Raw genomic sequence first — 24,050 nt, 5'->3', positions numbered from 1 at the left:
CAGTCCTGCACAGAAAAGTGTGCTAGGTGGTACCTCCACAAAGCTAGCACCCCTTTGGGGAAAGAAGCTGGGTCTTAAGATACAAAACAACAACAAAGGAACTGCAGTGAAGTAAATGATGTCCCTCCTAACTTGACCTAGGAAATCAGACATTTACCATTCTCTTATCTTCAAACTCCTGTTGTCTTTGTTTGAGATCAGTTTGGTGCCACCAAGGTCTGACACCCCTATGAAGACAGGCTGAGAGAGTTGGGGTTGTTCAGCCTGGAGAAGAGAAGGCTCCAGGAGGACCTGGTAGCAACCTTGCAATACCTGAAGGGGGCCTCTAAGAAGGCAGGGAAGAACAATTCGCAAGGGTTTGTAGCAATAGGATGAGAGGTAGTGGTTTTGAGCTAGAAAAGGCTAGATTTCGGTTGGACATTAGGAAAAAGTTCTTTAATATGAGGGTGCTGGGTCACTGGAAGAGGTTGCCAGAGAGGTACTGGAAGTCCCATCCCTGGAGCCATTCAAGGTCAGGCCTGATGGGGCTCTGAGCAACCTGACCTCGTTAGAGATGTCCCGGCTTGTTGTAGGGGGTTTGGACTAGATGGCCTTTAGAGGTCGCTTCCAACCCAATACATTCTACAATTCGATGAAGGAGAGAGAGGAGGACAGGGGCAGGGAGTGGGACATGCAGGCAGAGAGAGAAAAAGCAGCGCAGGCAAGAAGCCAGAGAGACTGTGAACAACAAGGAGGAATGCAGATCGGGACAAAGAGGCAGTGAATGAAAAACCAGCCATGCGCTGCAGGACAGAGACAGAGGAAGGAAAAAAGAGGGGCAGGGAGCAGGACAGAGGGAGAGCAAGAAAAACCAAAGGGGCAGGTAGAATAGCAGAACAAGAGAGGGGCTTGGAAACCAGAGAGGGACGAAGAGGGAGCAGGGGACAAGAACAGACAGAAGAAGAAAGGTACAGGGAAGCAAAAGAGTGACGCCAGTGATGGAAGGTGGGAGGGCACAGGCACAGGGAGGCACCCGGAGCACAAGAGGGGTGACACGGCCCCAAGTGTGGACGGAGGGTCGCAATCACGACAAATTTATCTACACAACTGCAGATAAGCCGGCACGTCTTTATTGCAGCGCTGGGAAGCACGGGGACAGCTCCACCTGACGTGCTTCAAAGTTACATCAAAAATTCAACATCTTACACCCTTTTTCTGCAAAGTCATGATCTTTAACAGATTTTAACATAAGCATGCATCTTATGCCCGCTATTAATTTTGACAGTTACAATGATTGGTCCGCCCTATTATATAACTTTCTTAATAGTCCTTTCCTAATCTAGTCATTCATTATTTTACTGATCAAAATCTCTGATATACAAATTAGGATGGGGAGGATGGGAGAGTCTTCACAGCAACATTCCTTTGTTTCGATGGTTTCATCACATAAGAGAACTAGCTGAGAAGGTACAATTTCACCCCTTGTACCTGCCTCCCTCCCTCCTCGTTCTGTGTTCTGTACAGTTTCCCAATCCACAGCAGCTTCAGCTTTGGCCATCTTCCTAAGGCCTGCATCTGCTGTCTCTTAGCATAAGTGAGGTTTTGTCTACTCCTTACCATAATGTAAATTAATTGAATCAGGAAAGAATTAACTATAAGACGTTAGTTGTTCATTCAAAACAATTAATTACCAATGAAATCAAAATTCAGATCTGAGTATAACGCAAGGGCCCAGGACTCACTGCAGCTCCCGCTCTTGGTGCTGCTGGGAGGATTTTACTCTTCAGACTCTTCTGTCTCTGCCTCTCTCAGCTCTTACAATATGAGGCTTCCTACATACACAGCCTCACTGCGCACACACACACACACCCCCCGCCCCCACGGCTATACCGTGCTTTGGTTACGCACACAGACCCCGCAGTGCATGTTGGTGACCAGCTCTGCTCAGGACTACTCACAGGGACCCTTCCTCACGCCGAGAGGCCGGCTGTCTCTTGTCTGCAGCTGGGGGCAGCTCGCAGCCGGATCCCCTTCGTGTCCTTCTCCAGACGCTTTTCCTTTTGCCCATCTCTTCAGCTTCAGCCTGAGCTGGATGCAGCTGACGACATCCCCAGGGCAGGAACAGACCACCGAGCCCTGGCACGGCCTCTGGCAGAGGGAAAGAACCGTGACTGTCACAGCCGGCCCCAGGCCGGAGCCCCTCCTGCTGCAGCCGCTCCTGCAGACCCCGCTCCTTCCCCGCACTGCTGCTGAAGGCCCCTGGGTTAACAGAGCCCTGGGCCTGCCCGAGGCCCCGCTCGCCGCTGCCAGGACAGGCCGCGGGGCAGCCTGGGGCTGCGGGACAGGCCTCAGGGGAGGGGCTGGGGACAGGGCAGCTGCAGGGGGGGAGCGGGGCTGGGGGGGGATCAGGGGGGCTCTGGGAGTCGGGGTGCCCAGTGCCTGTGCTGGGGGGTCTGTCTCCTTCTCCTTCCCCTGCCCAGCCCTCAGGTCACCCCCGGGGATGCCCCAGCCGGCCCAGCTCCGGCTTGGAGCTCCCACCCACCACCCCCGGGCAGCCAGCAGGCAGAAGACACCCCGTCACCCACCCAAGGGCCTCGCTCACCTCAGGGGCAGCCCCAGCCCTCACCTCAGACGGGCCACGCAGCATCCCGGCAGAGCCATCCCAGGAGCACCTGTGCCCCCCGCCCGCGGCTCGGCCCTACCGATGACGTCCAGGTACTGCCGCACCACGCTCTTGGGGTCAGGGCCCAGGAAGACGTAGAAGTCCAGGATCCCGCCCGTCGTGCGCCAGGTCAGGGCCGGGCTGGGCTGCAGGAGCACATCTGGCGAAGCACGAGCGCCGGAGGAACAAGCTGAGGATGGGGACGTGGGCCAAGCCCATGCCCAGCACCTCCGTGGGACTCACCCATCGCGTTGCTGTTCAGCAGAAAGACGCCGTGAGCCGAACCGCTGTCCTCCATCACCAGGTAGAAAGGGTGGGAGCCGTAGAGGTTGACCTGGGGCTGGAGTAGAGCACAGCGCAGTGCGGGTGAGGCTCCGTTGGAGGCCCCAGCACAGCACCCACCCCCCCACCTGCCTGCCACTGGCCAGAAGCACCGTCACGGCTCGGGGTGCAAAGCCAGGGCTTGCAGCCCCAGACACTGCCTGAGTCAGCAGAGCTCTGCCCCAAACAAGAGCCCTGGACCGTGTCAAGGAAAGCGGCTTCTGAGCCAAACAAGAGCCCCAGGGGGGACAAAGCCTGACTTGGGGACAACGGTCCCACGGGCTTGCCCAGGGCTGAGGCCAGGTCCCAGAGCTCCACAGCCACCGATGCCTTTCCCCAGCCCCAAACAAGATGTCAGAGGTTGCAGGGCCACCCCCACAAGCGCAGATGAGCCACCTCCCTCTCCCTCAGCCCCGCTCCGTACCACAGGCGCCATATCCCGATTCCAGAGGGTGACCCTGGTCCACGCCGTGTCGAGGACCAGCGGCGTCTGGTGCTCCCCCAGCCCAGAAATGAAATGGGAGGGCAAAGAGGTGGAGATCTGCAGGAACTGGTCTGCGAAGAAGAGGGGCGCGACGGTGGTGTTCGGCCTGCCGGAGAGAAAGGGAGACTCCGGCAAACAGCCCCAGCGGTGCCCAGCAGCCGGGTTTCGACTGATCTCTGGGACTCCTGCTTCCCTTCCCAGGCACCGAACCGCAGAGGGGCTCAAAGCAAAGCCCCCGCAGCCGCTGACCGCCACCCCGCTGCTGTCACCGCCATCCCCTGCCGCATCCCTGCTCCGTCCCACGCACCGCTGGGGTTGGGGCCAGGACCCGCTTCCAGACCGAATCCCTTCGGGAAGGCTCGGGGCAGGACGGGCACTTACAGGACCTGCCCGTCGCGCTGCCGGCAGACGACGAGGCCGAAGGGATCCTGGTTGATCTGCAGCCCGTAGAGCGGGGAGGCGGCTCGGCCGCTCGCCCGCGGCGTGGCCAGGGGCACCTCGTACCGCTGCCGGGCCGGGTCCCGCAGCTGCGGGGACAGAAGGGGGGGGGGGTGTCAGCGGGGGGGGCCGGAGCACCGGGGCACCGGTCCCGGGGCCGGCTCGCACCGTGAAGCGGAGGCGGGTGGGGGTCTCCAGCGCCACGTCCAGCCGCCAGCTGCCCACGGCCCCCGGCAGGAAGCTGGCGGCGACGCGGCGGAGCCGGGTGGCGGAGCCGGTGGCGGTGGCCGTCAGGTTCTCCGCCCGGTAGCTCCGGTAGCCGCTGGGGAAGAAGCACCAGGGCGGGCCGGGGCTGGAGCCGGAGCCGGGGCTGGAGCCGGAGCCGGCGGGTGCGTAGCAGCAGCCCCGCTCCTCGCAGTCCGCCCGCGACAGCAGCCGCTCGGGGCCGCAGTCGAAGCGTTCGCCCGGGGGCACCTGGCAGCCGGCGGCCCCGGGGCTGCCCGCCGCGGCGGAGCCCAGCAGCGCCAGCAGCAGCAGCGCGGCCGGGAGCCCCGGCCCCGCCATGGCCCCGCCATGGCCCCGCCGGCCCGGCCCGGCCTCCCAGCAGGCGCGGCGGGACCGGCCCCACGGCACGGAGGCGTCTGCGGGGCGGGACCGGCCCCGGGAGCGGGCGGGCGCCTTCCCCCGCCGGGGCCGGGGCCTTCCGCCTCCCGGAGCTGCAGGGAAAGGCGGTGAGAGAGGGGGGGCCCGGAGGGGAAGGGGGCGGCTGCCCCCAGCGCCCCAGGCCAGGGGGAGGGATGAAGCCACCCTTGTGCAGCCAAGGAAACAAAAATCAGTTGCACTGCTACAGCTTTGGTGACCACTACCTGCTACACAGACTTAGTTTTTAGATATTTGTTTATTTACAAAGCCTGCAGGCTCCAGCAGAACAAGAGCTGAGGGTTACATGGATGGGGTTCGTGGCAGTCAGGCTTCCTGCGAGCCCAGCCTGGAGCCCAAGCACTGTCTGAGCCACTGGAGAGTCCGGTAGTGCTGGGGATGGTCCTGCTGGATCTGCTGGACGATGGCATCGATGGTCTGGAGCCGGTGGCGCAGTTTCTGGTGCTCATTTCTCCAGGCTTGCTCCGTGCGGCACAGGGGAGTGTACGTCCCTTCCTTCAGCGCCTGCAGGTGCTTCCGGCGAGTCTGGTAGGACACGATCTCCAAAAGGTTCTGAGGAAAGCAACAACAGAAATTGCTTTGACAGCAGGCCGCAGAGAGAAAAGCACTAAGAAAGGCAGGTGACTTTTGTCACCGGTACCGGAACCATCACATTCTGAAAGGGAAGGGCTTCTGAAGAGGGACAGGGCTATGAAGTCCCCCTTGTAGCGGCAGAACAGCTGCTAACGGGTACAGCCAGAGAAGTGGTTAGGTTGGAAGAGACCTTTAAGATCATTGAGTCCAACCATGAACCTAACGCTGCCAAGTCCACCATTAAACCGTGTCCCTAAGCACCACATCTACACCTCAGCTAATAGAAAAAAAAAAAAAAAAAAAAATGTTCATCACAGAATTCCATAAACCAGAGAAATACCTGCATGCACAGGGCAACCCTCGCCAGGATAGAGTTTGACCAACTTACAACCTTTGCAGGAGGCCATTCAAGACCTTCAGCTGGCTCTCAAATCTGTAACATATGAGCAGCCAGAAAGCGCTCACAGAGGAGAGCTGTGACCGGGTATTTTCAAGACACAAACCATGTCCTTCAGGCTGATGTCTCCAGGTGAATGCTGCCTCACTAAGAGTACAACTGCAGCCCCAATTCAGGACCCCCATGAGCCCTCAAGGTGTGCTCAGTTAACTTAAAGTGCCGCTAAAATGCCAAGCACACTCAGTTCAGGATGGTGGCGAGACAGGGAGATGGGGAGCTGGCACCAGGAGAAAGCAGCCGGTCCCGTCGGGCTCGCGAGCTCCAGGGAGCGGAGCCGCTCACCCGTCGCTTCCTGTTCCGACGAGCTTCTGCGTCTGCATCGAGGCCGTCGCACTCAGCCTCCAGCCTGCGCAGTTCTCGCTGCTTTTCCGAGAAGGCGGCACCGAGGGACGCCTGGGCGCTCTCCAGCTCCAGGAGGGTTGCGTTGCAGTCCTGAACGTTCTGGCAAACGGAAGAGAAGGAAAGGGCAGAGTGTGGTTCTTCGTCCAGCTGCACTCCCAGCCATCTCCCCAGAACTCTCCTGTGGGGTTTTTTAAGGAGCCTCCAAAGCCTGTCCCGTCTGTGTCCCGACACCCCGCGTGTCTGCGCTCAGCCCACCCTGGTGCTCCTTACAGCCCCGGTGAACTCCTGCAGCCCTGCTCTGCTCGCTCACCTTCTGGGCTTTGCTGATCTTCTTTCTCAGCTCCTGTTTCTTGCAGTGGAAGACGCTCTTGGGGACAAGCTTCTTGTCTCTTTTGTTCTGACCCTCTCCACGAAGCGCTATCACCTCTCTGCGAGAAACAGATGCCTCCATATCACGAATCATCTTCTCCTGCTGCTTCATCAGCTGGCCATAGCGGACCTGCCGTGTGTCAAGATATGAAATAGGCTGAAAATAACAAATGTTCACAAACGGCACCGAACCGATTCTGTGCGGCACATCCCCTCCACATAAACCAGACATACGTGACACGTGAGCGTTGGCAAGCCAAATTTGCTCTAAACCCAAACCCGGCTTGCCCTGTGTGGATCTGGAAAGCAAAGGGCTGGATTATCAACTCGTCTAAAGTAATCTTCAAAAGGTTTCACTGGAACTCCTTAGCAATAGGAAAAGCAGAAGAGTAAAGTAACCTGGGAACAAAAGGGAAGAGTTGCTTTGCCAGAAGACAGAAGGCTTCCCTAACCAGTGATTAAGATGATGCAATATTTAGTCATCAACATTCCTTTGCTTATAAATTGGGGTCACGGCATAAGGTGGCAAACATATTATGTTTTAAATAGATTGCTCAGGTGTCTCTAGACTCTGCTGCAGCCCATTACACGGCAGGCGCAAGGAAGGCACGAAGAGCACGCACGCTGGATGTATTTCATTCGGCCCAGCTGGAGGGTGTACGATTTCCAACATTGCTGTGGCCTGGCAATGCTGCTTCCCCAGCCCGTTTCTCATCTCCTGCCTTCAGCAACGCCGAAGCTGAATCCATCGTGTGCAGCTTCCCCTCCCCAGTGCTCCTCCCCCGGGGCTCACCTGCATCCTGTGAATCTCTGTTCTCATGGCGTGGAGCTCGCCGTGCCCTGACTCAGACTCCACCGCCGCACGCATCTCTCTCGTCAGCTGGATCTTCTTCTCCCACAGCAGGATTTGATGCCTTCAGTGACAGAAAGGGAAAGCGGCACCTTTGTCAGTGCCCGAGAGGACGCTCGCTCCCTGTGCACGCGTGGCAGCACGCTCCCGAGCTCAGTCCTGAACATGGAGCTGAAGGTGCAGCAGAACCTGAGGGTTTGCACGTGGGACACGTAAAAGGGCAGCCAGGAGCAGCGTGGAACCAGACAGGGAGCTCCGCCATCCACAACGTGGCACGGTGGTGGCACGGTGACTAACAACAAGCGTGCCCAGGCTGCCGGGGGCTGGTGGACCCCAGTGAGCTGCCCAGCGCAGCACGCTCGCTCCGAGTGACTGGCGGAGGAGAGTGCAGGCAGAGTCACCCCATACAGATCTCAGCAACGTCCAGCACGAGCCTGCTGGAACTGTTAAAGCCGACATCCTCACGGCTCTCGCTGCTTGCAGAGACAGCTAAAGCACCTTTCAGCTTCTGCGCCCAAAAATCCATGAAACTCCTTTCATCTTCTCCGAGAAGGACAGAAGCACATTTGCTGTTGCTGGTTCAGTTCGATGAGCAGAGAGGAAAGGTGACATGGACACCTACATTCAAAGAGGGTGGCACAAAGCAAGAACCTCTCTGGTACCTACTCTGCTTCCACCAGGCTGTTTAGGAGTCTTTCCTTCTCCTCAGTCAGCTGACTGTGCCTCTCCTGCATCTCAACCGACTCTTTTTCTGCTGCCTAGGTTTGGGAAGCATAACATTGTCAGACAACACAACGTGGTCAGACTAAGAAAGATTTACACGGTCACTGTCTGCCTCCGATCTGCACGGGAGGCTGAGACCTGGAAATGAGATGTCTGTACCTTGAGAGAGCGCACAAACTCGTTCTCGGTGATCGTGTTGCCATATTGCAGCTCCTCGAAGCTGCTGCTGTTCTTGTGGATCAACACATTCAGCTTTATCAAGTCATTGGACATGTTCCTCATGTGACGTTCGATGTCCTTCTGCTCTTTTGTTTCCTGCTGAATTTCATCTACAGGTGAACAGAAAAAAAAAAAAAAAAAAAAAGTCTTAAAATTCCCACAAGCAGCAGGTGGAACACAGGCAAGGCGTGACAGACTGCCATCAGACCAGACAACGCTGCCTGCAGAGCCACCTGCGTCCCACGTACCCAGCCAAACCGTTTTTCCACAAGCCCAAAACCCAAATACGGTTTTGAAGGAGACTGCTGTGGAAAAGAGCTGGTTTGAGCCAAGGGAAGCGCCATCGTGGTGGGGACATTTACCCACCAACTACTTGCAAATGTTATTTAAGAAGTGTAGCACGTGACACGGCCACTTCGGTTCGGTTGTGCCCGTTAAGGCAGCGGGATCAGTCGGGACAGGGAATAACGCCAGGCAGAGCAGCAGAGGTGCCTGGCTCGTAGCCCCAGAGCAGTGCTGGGGCCGCCTGCGTTACTGCTCACACGGACGTAGGAGCACGGCGCATTCTCTGGTGAAGGTCTGGCTCACCCGTCCGTAAGCCCTCGCTCCCTTTTTCCTCCATTCACAGCTGAACGTTTTAAAAAGAGTTGGGGAATGACCTACTTTCCCTGCGCACTTTCTTCTGCTGCATTACTGTGATCCGTTTCTTTAACATATCCAGGGAGGCTACTTGTTCCTCCCGTTGGTGTGTTAACTTGACCAGCTCTTGCTGCTGATTGAGCCAGTGCTTTTGTAGCGTCATCACCTCAGAGTGATATTCTTCTATCTGCTTGGACAGCTTGTTGATCTCCATTTCCAGTGGCCCCAGTTCTTGACCCTGGATGAGGGCAAGGTTGGGGATTAATCAGGCAGAAGCTGCTGAAGCACTTTTTGCAGAAGGCCAGTCCAGCTGCTGAGATGCCTACCGAATACTTCTGCTATACTGTTACTTCCTTTGTGCCTCTATTTCCCAGGAGCTGGATGGGACCAATCATTCCTGACCTCACGGGAACAAATGCAAGGGAAGCCCGAACAGCTCTCAGGCTCTGGGGCGAGAGGGACCTCCTAAGCTCCTACAACAGGCACACCTGGGTGTCCAAGAGTCTGCCACAGCACTCATTCTTGCATTGGGCTCTATAAAGGTCTTGCAGCTCACGGTGCCAGGGGCAGACCTGGGTATCTATCAGCTGAATGGGGCCAAGCACCAAGTGATCTACATCACCCCGCCTGCTCCATTCGCCCCTTGTCAGGATTTGCAGGTTTTCTGATGAGACCCTAGTTACTCCCAGAGTATTGATGTCATTCAACGTTTTCATCGGGCGCAGACAACTCCCTGCAGAAATCTGTGCTGGGCACACCCTCATTTCACAATTCCCTCATGCCAGCTCCTCCCCCCGTGCACTAAGAGCTGTTTGACAGACGTAAACATTTACATTAACTAGTGCAGCTTTTAAACCTCTATACTGATGCCTGAAAGTTTTAACTACTCAGCACTTACACAGTTACATTTATCAGGGGCACCTGTGGTCACCACAAAGAATAAAATCAAGCCTGGGACTGAAATGGGAATGTACATACCCCCTGCCGCGCAAGAATCTTCTCCAACCTCTTGTTGTACTGGCTGAGCACCGCTTGCCTGTTCTCGGTCAGGAGACTGCACCTTGCAATCTCGCTTTCCCTGCAGCTGATCAGGTCACGGGTATTTTTCACTTCCTTGTCCAGCTGACAAAGTGTGTTTTGAAGAACTGTCAGCCTGCAGCTGGTATGAGTTGCATTCAGAATAACCTGGGCCACATCATTCTCAGCCTTGGAAAAATGCAGCTCCTAGGAACGCCAACAGACAGAAAACAAATTACTGTCACCAGCAGCAGCCCATTGATTTGGAACGCCCGCTTCCCGAGGCACAGGAGTCAGGGGATTTAGATTCTCCTCCCAGGTCTGTGCCACAAGCTGCCAGCCAGCCACTTACCCGCTCTGTACCTTTGTTTCTCCATCTCCTGACGGAGATACCAACATTTACCTCTGCCATAAGGCGGCTGAAAAGCATGAAGGAGCCCAAACATCCCAAAGCCTTTAAGAGGCCGCGCTCATCACCTCTGCAGTTACCTGCCCTGCCTGGGTGTCTCCAGCTGCCCGGCTCACCGGAGCAGGACATTCTCCACCACACCCGACAAACACGTCCCTCACCGAACCACCACCGCAGCAGCCAGAAAGGCGGGTGCCTGTTGAGCGCAGCGCAAATGCAGCCGGGTGACTTCTGCTGCCCCCGCGTCGCCAGCGGCCACGACTCTCTGGCTACATCCAGCCGTGCACCGCAGGTGCTGATGGGAGACAACGCGAGTGTCCGCTTGTTGGTGTGCCTGTGGGAAGGGGGCGGGGGGCCCCTCTCTCACAACGGAAGCCAGCCCTGGAACTCTTCCTCTTGCTCAAGATAATGCCCCTGATTTAAAAATCCCAGGGCCAGGCTGAAGTAACCCGCAGAAATACAGAGGTGTGGGTGCCTTGTTAGTGCCAGCCCACACAACTCAACACCACAAACACTACGCTGGATCTTCTCGTTTTTCTATCTGTTCCAGTTACACACTCCCAAAGAGAGCAACTGATCGTGCCACAAAGAACTGTGGGTCTGGTTCGATTGTTCCTTGGGCTGTAATCCTCACTCAGGAACGAGAGCAGGCCTGTATCGCATTCCATGATGCCGGACAGAGATACAGGTTAGTTCAATGTGGAGTACAGCAGTACTACATATCCACTGTCTTCCTCCAATACATAAGAACTGGTACTACTTTATGGTAAAAACTTCCAGAATTCATCATTCTGTCCCGTTTTTTAAGTAAAGAAAGAACAGTACATTATGTGTCAAGGCCTTTTTGGCCAAACCCTCTCGCGTACACCAGAATCCCGCACTAAGAGCACTGGAAGAACCAAACTGAAGTCACAAACTCAGCAGACCTTCAACTTCAGGTCTGAAAAGCAGAATGAAGGCGCGGACGAAACACACTTGAGAAACACCGCTCAGGGCGGTTTCCTTCCCCCGCCCTCCCAAACGGAAGAGATAACACACCAGGTCTGTTTTTCTCCTACGGAGCTTTGCAGCCAGCTGCGAGAAGTGCTTTGTGGCTTTGCTGGACACCATCTGGTCCTGAAGCTTTGCCATGATCTCGTTCTCCATCTGCACTTTGGCATCAGTTCCTTTCTCTATGTCCTTACTGACGGACAGCAACTGATTCAGACAAACAGCTTGATCCTAAACGCAGGAAAGACAGGAGACAGAGTCACTACAACTGTTTGGGGAAGGGGATTAAACATCTGTGTCTGATTTGAAAGGTTCTTCTTCCAAGTAACTCTCCTCACCATCCTGGTCCTGTTGAGGGCCTGCTCTGTCTCGTGGAGAACGCGAGCGTAGGTGCCAGATTCCACCTTCAAGGCCTCCTGCCTGGAAAGGCACTGGGCAATCAGCTTCTTTGTCATGTTGGCATCGTTCTGTGAACGGCTCAGGATGGCGACAAGCAACTCATTCTTCTCCTCCTCCTTCCTGATTGACTTCCTACAGCCATGGATGTCCGTTTCTAGGGACTTGAGGTCATGTCTGTACTTGCTGGAGAGGCAAAGAGGATGGAAAATCACCACAGGGGTAGACTCACGCACTGAACAGTCATCTACAAATTCCTCTTTTCAAACACGCTACTGCAGCGACAACAGACCAAGGAGGAAGATCTTTACAAAGGCCACCCTGCTGTGACAGTGCAGAGTCATCAGAAGATGGATGGAGACAGAAGACTGAAAAGCAAACGTACGTAGGAAAATTAATTCCCGCTTTCAGTCCTGTCCCCACCCCCCACTCTTACCAGGATGCCACCATCAAAGCACATTGCAGGGAATCAGCCAGGCTGACTCCAGAGCAAATAAGCGCTTCCTTTGGCAACAACAGGACGGTTTTCCTGATGATTTCTGAAGGCATCACAAAACCCTAACTGAGAGCGACAGGTAAAATCCCTCTTGAAGTCTAGCTCTTTGGATTGAGAGATGTTGCAAAGGTGAAGGAACTCTTCTAAAGGACTAAAATATGAACAGAAAAACTCTAAACAGCTTTAAAAACCCCACACATTTGGGGGGAGAGTTGTGTTTTGGATACAGAATAGTGACGAAGAACTGTGCTTCCTATCCTTTAACCTTACTACGTGCTTCAGAGCAGCAAACTTGTTCTGCTTGACATATCCTGCACGCGCAGCAATAAACTGGAGACGCACTGCCCCTTTCAGCATCCCTCCCGTCCAACCCGTGTGAGGTCTCTCCTGGGACTGTTCTCAGATACCGTACCTCAGCAGCGCTTGGGTGGCGATATAGGCCTCATCTCTCTGCTTCATTCCCGCCAAGCTGCTATTCCAGTGGTTCATCAGTCGCTTTTTCTCCATGTTAATAGCCTGAACCTCCATACAAGCCTGGGGGAGAGAGGATTTGTAGACAGGATAAATCTGTACTAGGCTGGGAAACCAAATTCACGTTACAATGCCTTTTTTGTGTGTGTGTTCATAATACGCTGGGCAGGAACAGCTTCAGCTAACGTGCCTCTGGTTTATGGTCACCCCCGACCACAGATCATAGGTCTGCAAGGAAAAAAATGCAGAGAGGGTGGGGGAGGAAGTGATTTATAGGCAATTCTTGAGGACAAAGGGAAAAACAAACCAAAACAAACCAAAACAAAAAAGTCTTCATTCCTCCAAACAGGAACTGATCATACAACTCTGTCCTACACTGTAGCTACCACGTGAGCATGAGCCAACGGGGTCGGTCCTTCCAGAGGGAAATATTAACCAGAAGCAAAAAAAAGCATTCTCCTACCTCATTTGCTGCTTGCCGAGTTACTTTTGTGTCCTCTGCCTGAGCCACAAACTGAGCTTCGAACAGAGCAATCTGTTCCTGCAGCTCGTAGGCTTTCCGGGTCAAGCGGTCTACCAGAAGATCCTAGAGAGGCAGAGCCAAACAGCTCAGGATGAGTAACATAATCTCAGGCTTAACCAACTAAATTCTACAGCAATAACTTGGGCTGAAAATGAATTCAGTTAGCTTTGATTCCTACTGAAACTCTTCCATTCCTATCCAAACGACTCCTGAATGCAGCAGTGACAATTTTCAAGAGAACAAAACCTTCTTTGCTGGTTTTTATCGTTCCACCCACAGTAGGAAATTGGTCCTTCAGATCTGAAGCAGCAGTCATCCCTGCCAGCATGGGTTACATTGCGCCACCTCTCCAGCAGCTGGGAATCTTGATAATTTATGGTTTAAAATCCTTTGTTAAAAACCATCTAAACCCATTCCATCTCAACCGTTTGCCCGCAATTCTGCATCAACAGTAATTAGTTGGTGTCCTGCTGCAAGCAGGAGGCAGCAGAGGGAGCTCCAGCACACCGACCACTCAGTTCACCTTCCAAGTTCGCTCTTCCTTGGGACTCAGAGCAATTCTCCAGACTTCAACATACGATACTTCTTTGCTAAATATCTTTCTGCCCCCACACCCCCGTTGCCTGCGTGAAGAGTGATCACTACTGATTACTACTTCCTATTATAAGGCTCATAAAAAAATTCTGTTCAGTACATGCCACTATCTTGGTGGTGGGGATTCTTCTCATTTTCAATTATTTGGGGAAAATATCCCCACGCACCTTCCATGGTGTCTGTATATTCACTACAGCCTTCCTTCTGCCAAGGCAGCACGTCCTCCGAGACTCGCCGCTAGCTGTCACCTGAATTCATTTATTTATTTGAAAGAAGAGAGTTTTACTTGATACCTGTTTTTTCTTTTCCACGTCAGCTTGGGCCTTCTCCAGCTCAGCCCTCTTTGTCGACCGTTTCGTTAGTAAAATATTATGGTGCATATGGTCTGTGTTCTGCATGTAGAAGAGGTGCAAGGCCAAGTTTTCAACCTGGGTCTGCATTGCAGAGACTGGGGAGGCAGGGGGAAAAATATTTACAGAAAAGTATGTTTGTAAGACACACTTTAAACAGAGGTAAAAGGGAAAGAAACACAGAAGCACCCAAAGCCAAATTCGCACACTGACCAGCCAAATCAGCCCCCCTGAAATGTGAATGTGCATCGGCTTTGGAGTACAGCTCCACAAGCACAGCTAATATCTTGGTAAGCAATTCATTGCTTCCCAGCACTCAGAAGCCCAGGAGATCAAAGAAGGGGCGGCCTTGGGAGGCTGTGACTCCACTCCTCTGCCCCAAAACAGAACTGTCTCTTTCTCAGTCTGTTGAACGGTTCTCTATTTTTTTCAGCAACCTGCCAAACCTTTCTAGGCAGTTTATCCTACGCTGAGCTACCCTCGCCATCACAGTTGTTTTCCTGTCCCCTACCCACAGGCCTGCAGCACAACCAGCATGAGTCAAGTCCATTTCTTTGGCTGGGACGGGTTCCCACGCAGATGGCACTCTCAGGCTCCCGCGTGCCCCTCACGACCCACGACCTTTGCGATCTCGTCACACCCTTACAGAGACACAGGCAAACGTAACAGAGCGACAGGATCTTCCTCCTTCTAAGTCACAGAGCAGCCCATCTGCCCGGAACAGTTTTAGTCCTAAAGACCTTCTTAGAAGTACAAGGTAGCCACACGGTCTTAGAAACAACCAGGAATACCTGTGAAAGGTTTCAGCGAGTGTCTTATTCCTGATCAATGTTACTGTATTTTTCAATCCAATGCTTGACTTGGATTCAAATAAATCCCTTTCTCCACACAGTACTAGAGCCAGGAAACCCGGCAAGGGCTGCCTCGGTCACCTTTCTGGCGTTCATCGTGTGTGTTCTGACACATTTGCTTGTAAGTAAGCCTGAGGCCCTCCAGCTCCTCCTCCAGCTGCTGACGTGCTGTGGCCACCTGAGAACGGCGGTCGTGGCTCTTCTCCAGTTCCAGCTGCAGGCGGGCCAGCTGCTGCTGCGCTCCGTAAAGAACCAGCCCAAGCTCTTCCCTCTCTGCTTGCCCCTTCTTCGCTGCTGCCCTCTGCAAACACAAGAGGAAACCAGTTACCTGGCTTCAGCTCGGGCAGGGGTGGGCTGCTGCGGGAAGGCAAAGTAAGAATGCCACGTACCAGTTCCTGAAGCTCTAGGCTCACTTTTTCCATCTGCTTAGTGAGGTGACTCTTCAGGGCAGCCTGGAATCTTCTCATCAGAGGCTGTCAAGAAGTATGACATTGATACAAGTCAACGTACTTGTGTAAAGAAATTATGAAGAAACCTTACTGCTACCCCCGCTGTTAAATAACACAGCGTATTTTCTGCCACAGACCCTTGCATTCTTCCTTTAGCTACGCTCACTGTAACGAGTGAGAGGAGTTACACAGTGGGTATTTGTTGACAGCAGAAAGCCACTACTGAGGATATCTGAAAGTCAGAAACACATCAGAAGAGCTGCCTCTGAGAGCCCATCCCCTCGCTCTTGCTGACAGTACTTCTCTTTCAGGAGCACTGAGGAGTATCAGATTTACCCACTACACGGCTCCCTCCTGAGCCTCCCGTTTGGGGTTAACCCTGAGGGAGCAGACACGCTCAGGAGTCAGTACTTCTGCAAAAGCCTGTTTTAAACACGTGGTTTCAGCCTATGGCTGAGCCGCTGCTGACAATCTACCTTGTGTATTTCATACAAATAAAAACAGCAGGTCTGCGAAGAAGAACGACAAGATTGGAGGACTTCTCACATGTTCTAGATCCAAGACAACCAGCTCTGTTTCTTCTACGGTTTCTTCACTTCTTCCACTCATTTCGTGCCCCTCAGCTCCACGCTGCTGGCATGCCTGTTCCCGCCTTTGGTCACCATGCTCACTGGTGAGCTGATCCAACTGCTCAAAGGCAGTCTCTGAGCAGAGAGAAATGGGTTCTCCAATGTCACCTGGACCCCACCCCCCAAGGAAAAAAAAAAAAAAAAAGAGAAGAAAAAGACAAAGAAAATGCTTAGATTTCAAAGCGTTGTGCCTCCAGTTGGACTAACAATGATGAGAAAGGGAGAAAACTAGAAACTGTGCTTGACGGGTGGTATGGAGTGTTGTACTGTTAGCAAGGGACTGAAGGATACCTGACTCTGTGCAGCTGTTCCGCTCCGCTGACCACGCAGACACCTGCTGAGGAGCTCCTGAAGGAAGGGGAGGGTTTTCTCTCTCGGTTACTGGCTGCTCCATGTCACCCAACGCAGGAGGACAACTGTCTAATTCGACTTTGTCCAAGAAAGTCTCAGGGGATTTTTTCTGAAACGTAAAATCCACCACCTGAAACAGCTTTTCAGTCTGCCCTGACAATCTGCTTGTTTCTGTCATCACGAGACAAGAACGAGGCAGACACAGAATCGGCAAGAGGGCCTTGTTCTAAACTCAGCCCACAGATACACTGGCAAAGCTGTGCCTCTGCCGATTCAAAAACCACCTTTACCCACATGCAGCACAACAGAGGAACCTCTCCAGCTCTGTCACAGCTTTTGTAGACTTTGTGCCTGACCAGTTAGCTTCTCTCTGTTCAGTTCTGGTCGGGTTTGTGTTGGCAGCAACAAAACCGCCCCAGGAGAATTTGAAGTTACAAATACCGGCCATGCCTTCTGTGAATAAGATTGTGTGTGTTATTAGTGTCTCACCTCTGCAGAACTAACAAACAGCTCTGTAGCTCCTCTTTCTGCTGGGGGAAATGTCTCTTTTTGGTCCTGCAGAGGAATGGACCCTTCTTCTTCATTGTCGCTCCCATTCTCCGCCTCTACTGCCTAGCACACACACAGGCAAAAAGCAGAATAGCAGCGTTACAGCAGGTTGTGCATTTGGTTTAATGCTCATGCTACGGTGCTGTAACAACTGCTTTTTGTCATGGGAGTTTAATTTTGAAGTTTAATCTCGTTCACAAAAACAGTCACTCAGGCAGCATGAAGACGGTAAAGATCCTGACAAAAATTCTACACACCACTTTTAATTTCAGATGTGTCTCTGGCTCACGTCTATTTTTTAAAAAAATGCCCTTAGGGATTTTAGTCCTCCAGCTGGTGCTACACGTAGCCAAACTATTATCTTCTTTTTAAAGAGACACCGTTTTATCCCGTACCATCATTTGCCAAATTCAAATATCGTGCAGTACCAACAGACAAAAAAAACTTAGCACCACCAACCTCGAACACAGCCCCCATACGTGTGTCTGTGAGATGGGGGCAACCTCCCGTTTAACATGCCTACAGCCATCTGGGAGCTGAGTGAGAAGCACATGCTTCAGGACGCTGCTGACACACAGAACTACAACTACATTTAACTTGGGTTTTTTAATAGGCAGGGCAAGACTTCAACAACCGCTCCCTTGTTTTACTTCTCCCTATTGAAACTGCTTCCACGAAGCCATCACTCTGCAAGGAGAGCGTAGGAACATCATGCTGCCCCGCGAACGTTCTGAAGGAAATCACCTCCATAGCAAGAGGCGACGGAACTCGGACGATATCCCGCGCAGCGGAGCCGGATTCCACCCCAGAGCCCTCTGCTGCGCCACCGGCGGCCTCCTCCATATTGCTGGGCTGGGGATGGCCTGTGCCTGCAACCAGAGCGGAGGGAAGAGTGAGAACCAGCCCGGCTCCCCGGGGCCCGCCAGCTGCAGGCCGCCGCGGGGCTGGGCACGGGCACCCGCGGGGCCGGGGAGGCCGGGCGGCCGAGGGCCGGGCGGTTCAAGGCCCGGCCGCGGCCCAGCCCCGCACTCACCCGCCGCCGTCTGCGCCATGTTCCCGTGTTCCCGTTGCCAGGCGACGCAGCAACACCCGGTCACGTGAGCGCTCCGGGCCGCACCACCTCAGCCCGTGGAGGGGGGGGGGAACGCGGGCCGCACCACCTCGGCTCGTGGAGATGGGGGGGGCTGTGGGGGGGGCGCTCGGCCCGCACTACCTCAGCCCGCCGGGCCCGGGGGGGGCCCGCGGCGTCCCGGCCGCCCTGGCGGCGCCAGCCCCGGTGCGGGGCAGCAGGTAACGGCGCCGAGGGCTGGAGTCCGGGCGGGGGGAGCTGCGGGGACGAGGCACCCGGGACGCTGCCCAGCACCCCGGGGATGCATCCATTTTCTTTTATCCCGCTCTTTGTCTTCCCACCGGAGCCCCGAGGCGCTCGGTGTGCTGCCGGCTGGGGGCTGGCGGAATGCGAAAGAGTTCATTTTAACTTTATTTTCTGCTGTTCTGGGCTGGCTCCCTAAAGCTTGGGGTGTATTTAGGATTGCCTTCGTTTTGGGGAGGGGGTCCTCTCTCAAATTGCCCCAGTATCTACCTCGTCCTTTGCTGTTATCAGCAGAGACATGAAGGTGGACGGTCGGTGTAATAAGTAACATATTGTGCTTTGTTCATTAAACCTGTATGGGAAGGTATGGATGGAAGATTTATGTGCCCGCAAGGCTTGATAGCCCAACCGAAGGACATTCGGCAAAGTAAACAGGACCCGCAGCTGAGGGGGTTGAGTAGTCACATTCTTGCATAAGTTCACCCACAGGGCAACGAGGAAGACCTTCAGCCTTCATCCTTACGACCACCAGGAGGCAGAGAAAGACCCCCCAGCAACAGAAGGAACATGCGCAGAGTATCGACCTGATTGCGACATCGCGAATGCAGGAAATGAGACTGTATATAATGTGCTTACACGAGGCGGGAAGGCGCGAGCCGTTGGCGGAGCGCAGACTCCCCGGCCGCCCAGCGCTGCCTTTGCTCCTGTTCGCTTGCTAATATAATAAAATTCGCATTGGATTTTGACACTTTAAATTGTCCGTGTCTCTACCTATCACAATTTGGTGCCGTGACTCGGATCGCGACTAGATTGTGGCCTGCAGCTGCACTGGGGAGGCGCCCCGCCAGCCGGCGGCCCCTGCAGCCCTCAGGTCGCTTCTGTCTCGACCGACGAACCTAAATTGAACACTGAGCAAAGGAGAACCGGTAACCCTGTAATCTTTGTGCACGAAGCTCCGAACGAAGACGCAGGATGCCTGAGTATAGGCCGGGAATCCGTTCGGTTTGGGTTGGGTATCCTGGGGCACGGTGTATGAGACGTCCTGCCAGGGCGAAGTGAGTGCGGACCCTCTAGTAGTGCGTTTCTCGTAGCCCGCGAGGGAGCGAGCCCCAAACGAGGGGAGCGGTTGGGGTGTGTGTGTGAGTGCCTCAGAAGATGGGACAAAGGAAAAGCAAGCCCTTTGAGCCCATGGGAGAGGGGCCCCACGTGAAATTGCCCCAAATACCGCCCGATAGTCCCCTAGGGCTGATGTTGAAACACTGGGATAACTTTCCCTCTAGGCAGGGAAAGGATAAGGTAAAAATGATCCATTATTGCATAGAGGTCTGGGGCGGAAAACAGATTCGAGGAGACCATCTATATTGGCCTGGTTTTGGATCATTTGAGGATTGGATATGTCAGGCGCTAAACATTTATGTTAACTCAAAGGAACCATTTAATTTGGAAGAAAGTGAATATGCCAGTCTGTGGATGGTGGCCGACACTAGGGTAAATTTATACCCTTTAAAAGAAAAGGGGGGTGGCTACTGAGGGAGGAAGAATAGAGAGGAAGAATTAATAAAGCTTTCAAGGAATATCAAGAAGCAGATGAGTCGCCCACTAAATGGTTAGGGAGACTACGAAAGAGTCTCCAAATGTATTCCAGTCTGAATGTAGACACTCAGGAGGGCCAGGCCCTGCTGAAAATGCAATTTGTAGCAAATGCATGGGAAGATATTAGAAGAAAAATTGAGAAGATAGATGATTGGCAGAACAGAGGTTTGGACGGGCTATTGAGGGAGGCACAGAAGGTGTTTGTCAGAAGGAAAGACGAGAGGTTTAAGAAGCAGGCAAAGGTGATGGTAGCAGTGGCTCGGGAAGGACAACGTGGAGGTGGGATTAGATCGACTCACAAAACGGACCCAAGACCCGGGGTGGAAGGAACAAGGAGAAAGGACGTAGGGTGTTGTTATTGTGGGAGGAAGGGTCATATGAGAAGGGAATGCAGAAAGCGGCTGCAGGATGAGAAAATATTCAAGGAGGATTAGGGGTGTCAGGGGCTCTATTTGCTGGGGGCTAGACGTAAGACCGAGCCCTTGATAAAAATTAAAGTAAGTCCCCAGCAACAGGAAATCGAGTTCCTTGTGGACTCCGGGGCCAAAAGGTTCATAGTACAAGAATTACCCCGGGGATGTCACTTGTCCCCGGAGACAATGCAAGTAATTGGAGCAAAAGGAGAGCCTTTCGGGGTTCCAGTAATAAAAGACGTTCTTTTTGAAATGGAATCTAAATTTGGGGTGGGATCCCTATTGTTGGTCCCAGAAGCAGATTATAACCTATTGGGACGAGATATGATCATCACACTGGGCATTAATTTGGAAGTTAAAAATAATGAGATGCAAGTAAAATTATGTCCCCTTAGGAGTGAGGATGAAGTAAAAATTAACCCCGAGGTTTGGTACACTCCGGAGACAGCGGGCAAATTAGATATCCCACCCTTCACTGTAACTATCAAGGATCCGGAAATTCCAATAAAAATAAAACAATGCCCAATCTCACGAGAAGGCAGGATGGGGTTGAAACCAGAAATTGAAAGATTAATTAAACCAAGGCTACTGGAACCATGCATGTCTCCCTTCAATACACCCATCTTACCCGTAAAGAAAACTGATGGGTCCTATAGATTAGTCCATGACCTATGGGAAATTAACAAAAGAACACTTGCAAGGTTCCCAGTTGTGGCAAATCCGTATATTTTACTCAGCCAGCTGGGACCTGAAAGTAAAGAGACCTTACTAACCCCATAGTGGGAAGGGCCTTATCCTGTTTTACTTACTACAGAAACCTCCATACGAACAGCTGAAAGAGGGTGGACTCACGCCAGCCGAATCAAAGGACCCGTGAAGAATCAACAGTGGCAAGTGACCAGTGTACCCGGGGACCTAAAAATAAAATTTCAAAGGACCTGAATGAACACCTTTAAAATTGAATATAGTGAGAATCCAATTCTGACTGAAGATGGGCATGTAGATGCTGAAATCAAGTGTGGTATATTAACTGTTACCCATTCGTGTGCTTTGTGTGTAAGGTGTGTCGGGAACGGTGGTGGGCCCATTGCCGAAACGGAAGACCCCAAAGAGTGTCTGCCGGATCTGCTGGGAGTGGGAAAGGGAACTCACAGAATTGGCATTAAAATTAAAAGAATCACAGGGAGAGATTATTCTTGAATCAGAGGAATGGTGGGAGATATTTGCTAAAGGAATTCGGCCCGAAAATTATTGTTACCATTCGAATGAACCGATTCCTTTTGTCGCTGAAATAGTAAGAGGGCAGTGCCGGAAGTTCCTGAAAGGGGTGAAGTGCAACGCACCCCAAGTTAAAGATACCAACTGGAGTTCATACATCCTGAGGCAATTGGCTAAAGTAAGCACGAGTCCTCCTGAAGAATACCCCTGCTGCCGAGAAGATGGTACCCCTCGTGGCTCGAAGCAACCGAGTCGACGAGCGAGGCAGAGGAGTAAAAAACTGTGGAGGAATGAACCCAACGATTGGGACCGTAAAGCAGTGCTTGAGATCCTGCCTCAAAGATGGTAGCAAAAAGGCGAAGCCCTGGAGTGCAAACGACAAAAATCGGGGACGGGTATCAAATCGGGGTAGGAATAAGCAATTGGTATATTACAAAAACCACCACTTTTCCCGATACGTATTTATAGGGGCAATCTGGGTAGTATTATGCATCCCTGTTTGTGAGCCGTACGCGCATGAACCTTTTAAATGGACCCTGTTTAGATGGGAAGACCAAGCTGTAGTACAGACAAAAATAGTCTCTGGACCTCCCAGTTTTACTCCCACATTGTGCCAACTCGTGCCAATACAACCATGCTTAAACCTGAAAGGGTTTTATTTTTGCCCTAGTTCAAATCCAGGAAGGACCTATTGTAATTCACCAGGACATTATTATTGCACATACTGGGGTTGTGAAACCATAGCATCGGACTGGGCTCCCGGGGGAGGGAATGACAAGTTTATTACAGTAACATGGGGACCAGTGGGATGTGCACCCCCTCAGCGTGATAGTTCTGGTGGTATACTATTGTCTGGAAATTGCCAGTTTGTATACATGAATATTTCTCAAGACCAGAACCCTACATGGTTTGTGGGAAAAACTTGGGGAATGCGTTATTGGGAACCGGGAACTGATAGAGGAGGACTGATACTAATAAAAAAAGAGACCATTCCAAATGATCCGGAACCAATTGGACCAAATCCCGTGCTAACACATGAACAAACTCTGGGACCCGCGAATGATACTGAAACTAGCAATGATACCCAGTTTACTGGTAATAATACTCACTCTGGTATAAGCAATGATACTTAGTTTACTGGTAATAATACTCACTCTGGTATAACTATCTCAGAAGAAGAAAACTTAGAAGGAAATACCCTATGGAAAGTGATGCAAGCTAGCTACCGAATACTAAATAAGACTAACCCGCAAATAACCAGCTCCTGCTGGCTATGCTATAGCATTAAACCGCCCTTTTACGAGGCTGTAGGAATTACATCCAAGGCTAGGCAGGTAAATGGGACAAACCCTGCACAATGTTTATGGAGAAAAAGGAAAGGATCAGGTCCAAGGTCTCACCTTGGAACAAGTAACGGGAAAAGGACGGTGCGTTGGGACAATTCCACCCACAAAACAACATTTGTGTAATGTAAGTATTTCACTCACAAAGGAAGCTCCTGCGGATTGGTTAATACCAGCGGCAAACACAAAATGGGTGTGCTCAAGCATCGGAGTAACACCTTGCTTGAGCCTCCGAAATGTTAATAAAAGCAAAGATTATTGCATACAAGTAGCAATAATTCCAAAAATTGTATATCACTCAAATGAGTTTGTCTACAATTATCAAACCACCCCCGAGCACCATCTTGCTAGGAGGGAACCGTTTACAGCTCTGACCATAGCCGCCCTCCTTACAATTGGAGGAACCGGAGCGACCACAGGGATGACCTCTCTATTAATCAACAAGCTGAATTTAAGTCACTTAGAGTAGCAGTGGATGAGGATTTGAGCAGAATAGAAAAATCGATAGACGCATTGGAAAAATCACTAAGATCACTATCAGAAGTGGTGCTTCAGAATAGACGTGGCTTGGATTTATTATTCTTGCAGCAAGGGGGATTGTGTGCAGCTTTAAAGGAAGAGTGCTGTGTGTATGCAGATCATACCGGAATAGTACGGGACACAATGGCAGAGCTAAGAAAGGGGTTGGAACAACAAAGGAGAGAGCGAGAATCCCAACAAAGTTGGTACGAATCATGGTTTAACCATTCTCCTTGGCTTACTACTTTATTGTCAACATTGGCGGGACCATTAATACTGCTCACTTTAACGCTTGCATTTGGACCTTGTATTTTTAATAAAGTTATCGCGATAGTTAAGAACCGTTTAGAAGCCGCTCACCTGATGCTTGTTCGAGCGAAGTACGAATCGGTATCCGATGAGCCCGATTTGGCAGAAACCCTTATTTTGAGTGCTCAAGAGCTACAACGGTTCAATGAACAAAATAATGGACAAAAGAAAAAGGGGGGATTGTAATAGGTAGCATATTGTGTTTTGTTCATTAAACCTGTATGGGAAGGTATGGATGGAAGATTTATGTGCCCGCAAGGCTTGATAGCTCAACCGAAGGACATTCGGCAAAGTAAACAAGACCCGTAGCTGAGGGGGTTGAGTAACCACATTCTTGCATAAGTTCACCCACAGGGCAACGAGGAAGACCTTCAGCCTTCATCCTTACGACCACCAGGAGGCAGAGAAAGACCCCCCAGCAACAGAAGGAACATGCGCAGAGTATCGACCTGATTGCGACATCGCGAATGCAGGAAATGAGACTGTATATAATGTGCTTACATGAGACGGGAAGGCGCGAGCCGTTGGCGGAGCGCAGACTCCCCGGCCGCC

The 24,050-nt window shown here is 52.3% G+C and overlaps 2 protein-coding genes across 2 annotated transcripts in view; one reads left to right on the top strand and one right to left on the bottom strand.

Moving 5' to 3' along the window:
• Positions 1 to 4,763: 4,763 nt before the first annotated feature.
• On the bottom strand, positions 4,764 to 17,654 carry LOC147414658 (coiled-coil domain-containing protein 40-like). Its single transcript, XM_086472187.1, has 18 exons — positions 17,536 to 17,654; positions 16,183 to 16,351; positions 15,809 to 15,999; positions 15,203 to 15,286; positions 14,895 to 15,114; positions 13,906 to 14,060; positions 12,959 to 13,081; positions 12,437 to 12,558; positions 11,471 to 11,714; positions 11,181 to 11,363; positions 9,695 to 9,940; positions 8,741 to 8,954; positions 8,018 to 8,187; positions 7,802 to 7,893; positions 7,079 to 7,199; positions 6,227 to 6,415; positions 5,857 to 6,015; positions 4,764 to 5,096 (listed from the first exon to the last, which is right to left on the bottom strand). Exons 1-18 carry the CDS (start codon positions 17,632 to 17,634, stop codon positions 4,851 to 4,853), a joined length of 3,027 nt encoding a protein of 1,008 aa, XP_086328313.1. The 5' UTR covers positions 17,635 to 17,654; the 3' UTR covers positions 4,764 to 4,850.
• Positions 17,655 to 17,841: 187 nt separating this feature from the next.
• LOC147414657 (uncharacterized) overlaps positions 17,842 to 24,050 on the top strand; it is a 78,944-nt gene continuing 72,735 nt past the window's right edge. Inside the window, exons 1-3 of the mRNA XM_086472022.1 lie at positions 17,842 to 17,888; positions 18,398 to 18,414; positions 21,796 to 22,422. Coding sequence (XP_086328148.1) covers positions 17,842 to 17,888; positions 18,398 to 18,414; positions 21,796 to 22,422 — 691 coding nt within the window. The remainder of the gene's footprint in view (positions 17,889 to 18,397; positions 18,415 to 21,795; positions 22,423 to 24,050) is intronic.

The sequence above is a fragment of the Leptosomus discolor genome, chromosome 12, assembly GCF_034619465.1.
Source record: "Leptosomus discolor isolate bLepDis1 chromosome 12, bLepDis1.hap2, whole genome shotgun sequence".
Classification (NCBI taxonomy): Eukaryota; Metazoa; Chordata; class Aves; order Leptosomiformes; family Leptosomidae; genus Leptosomus; species Leptosomus discolor.
The sequence above is the reverse complement of the archived record's forward strand: the minus strand, read 5'-3'. Positions and strand labels throughout refer to the sequence as shown.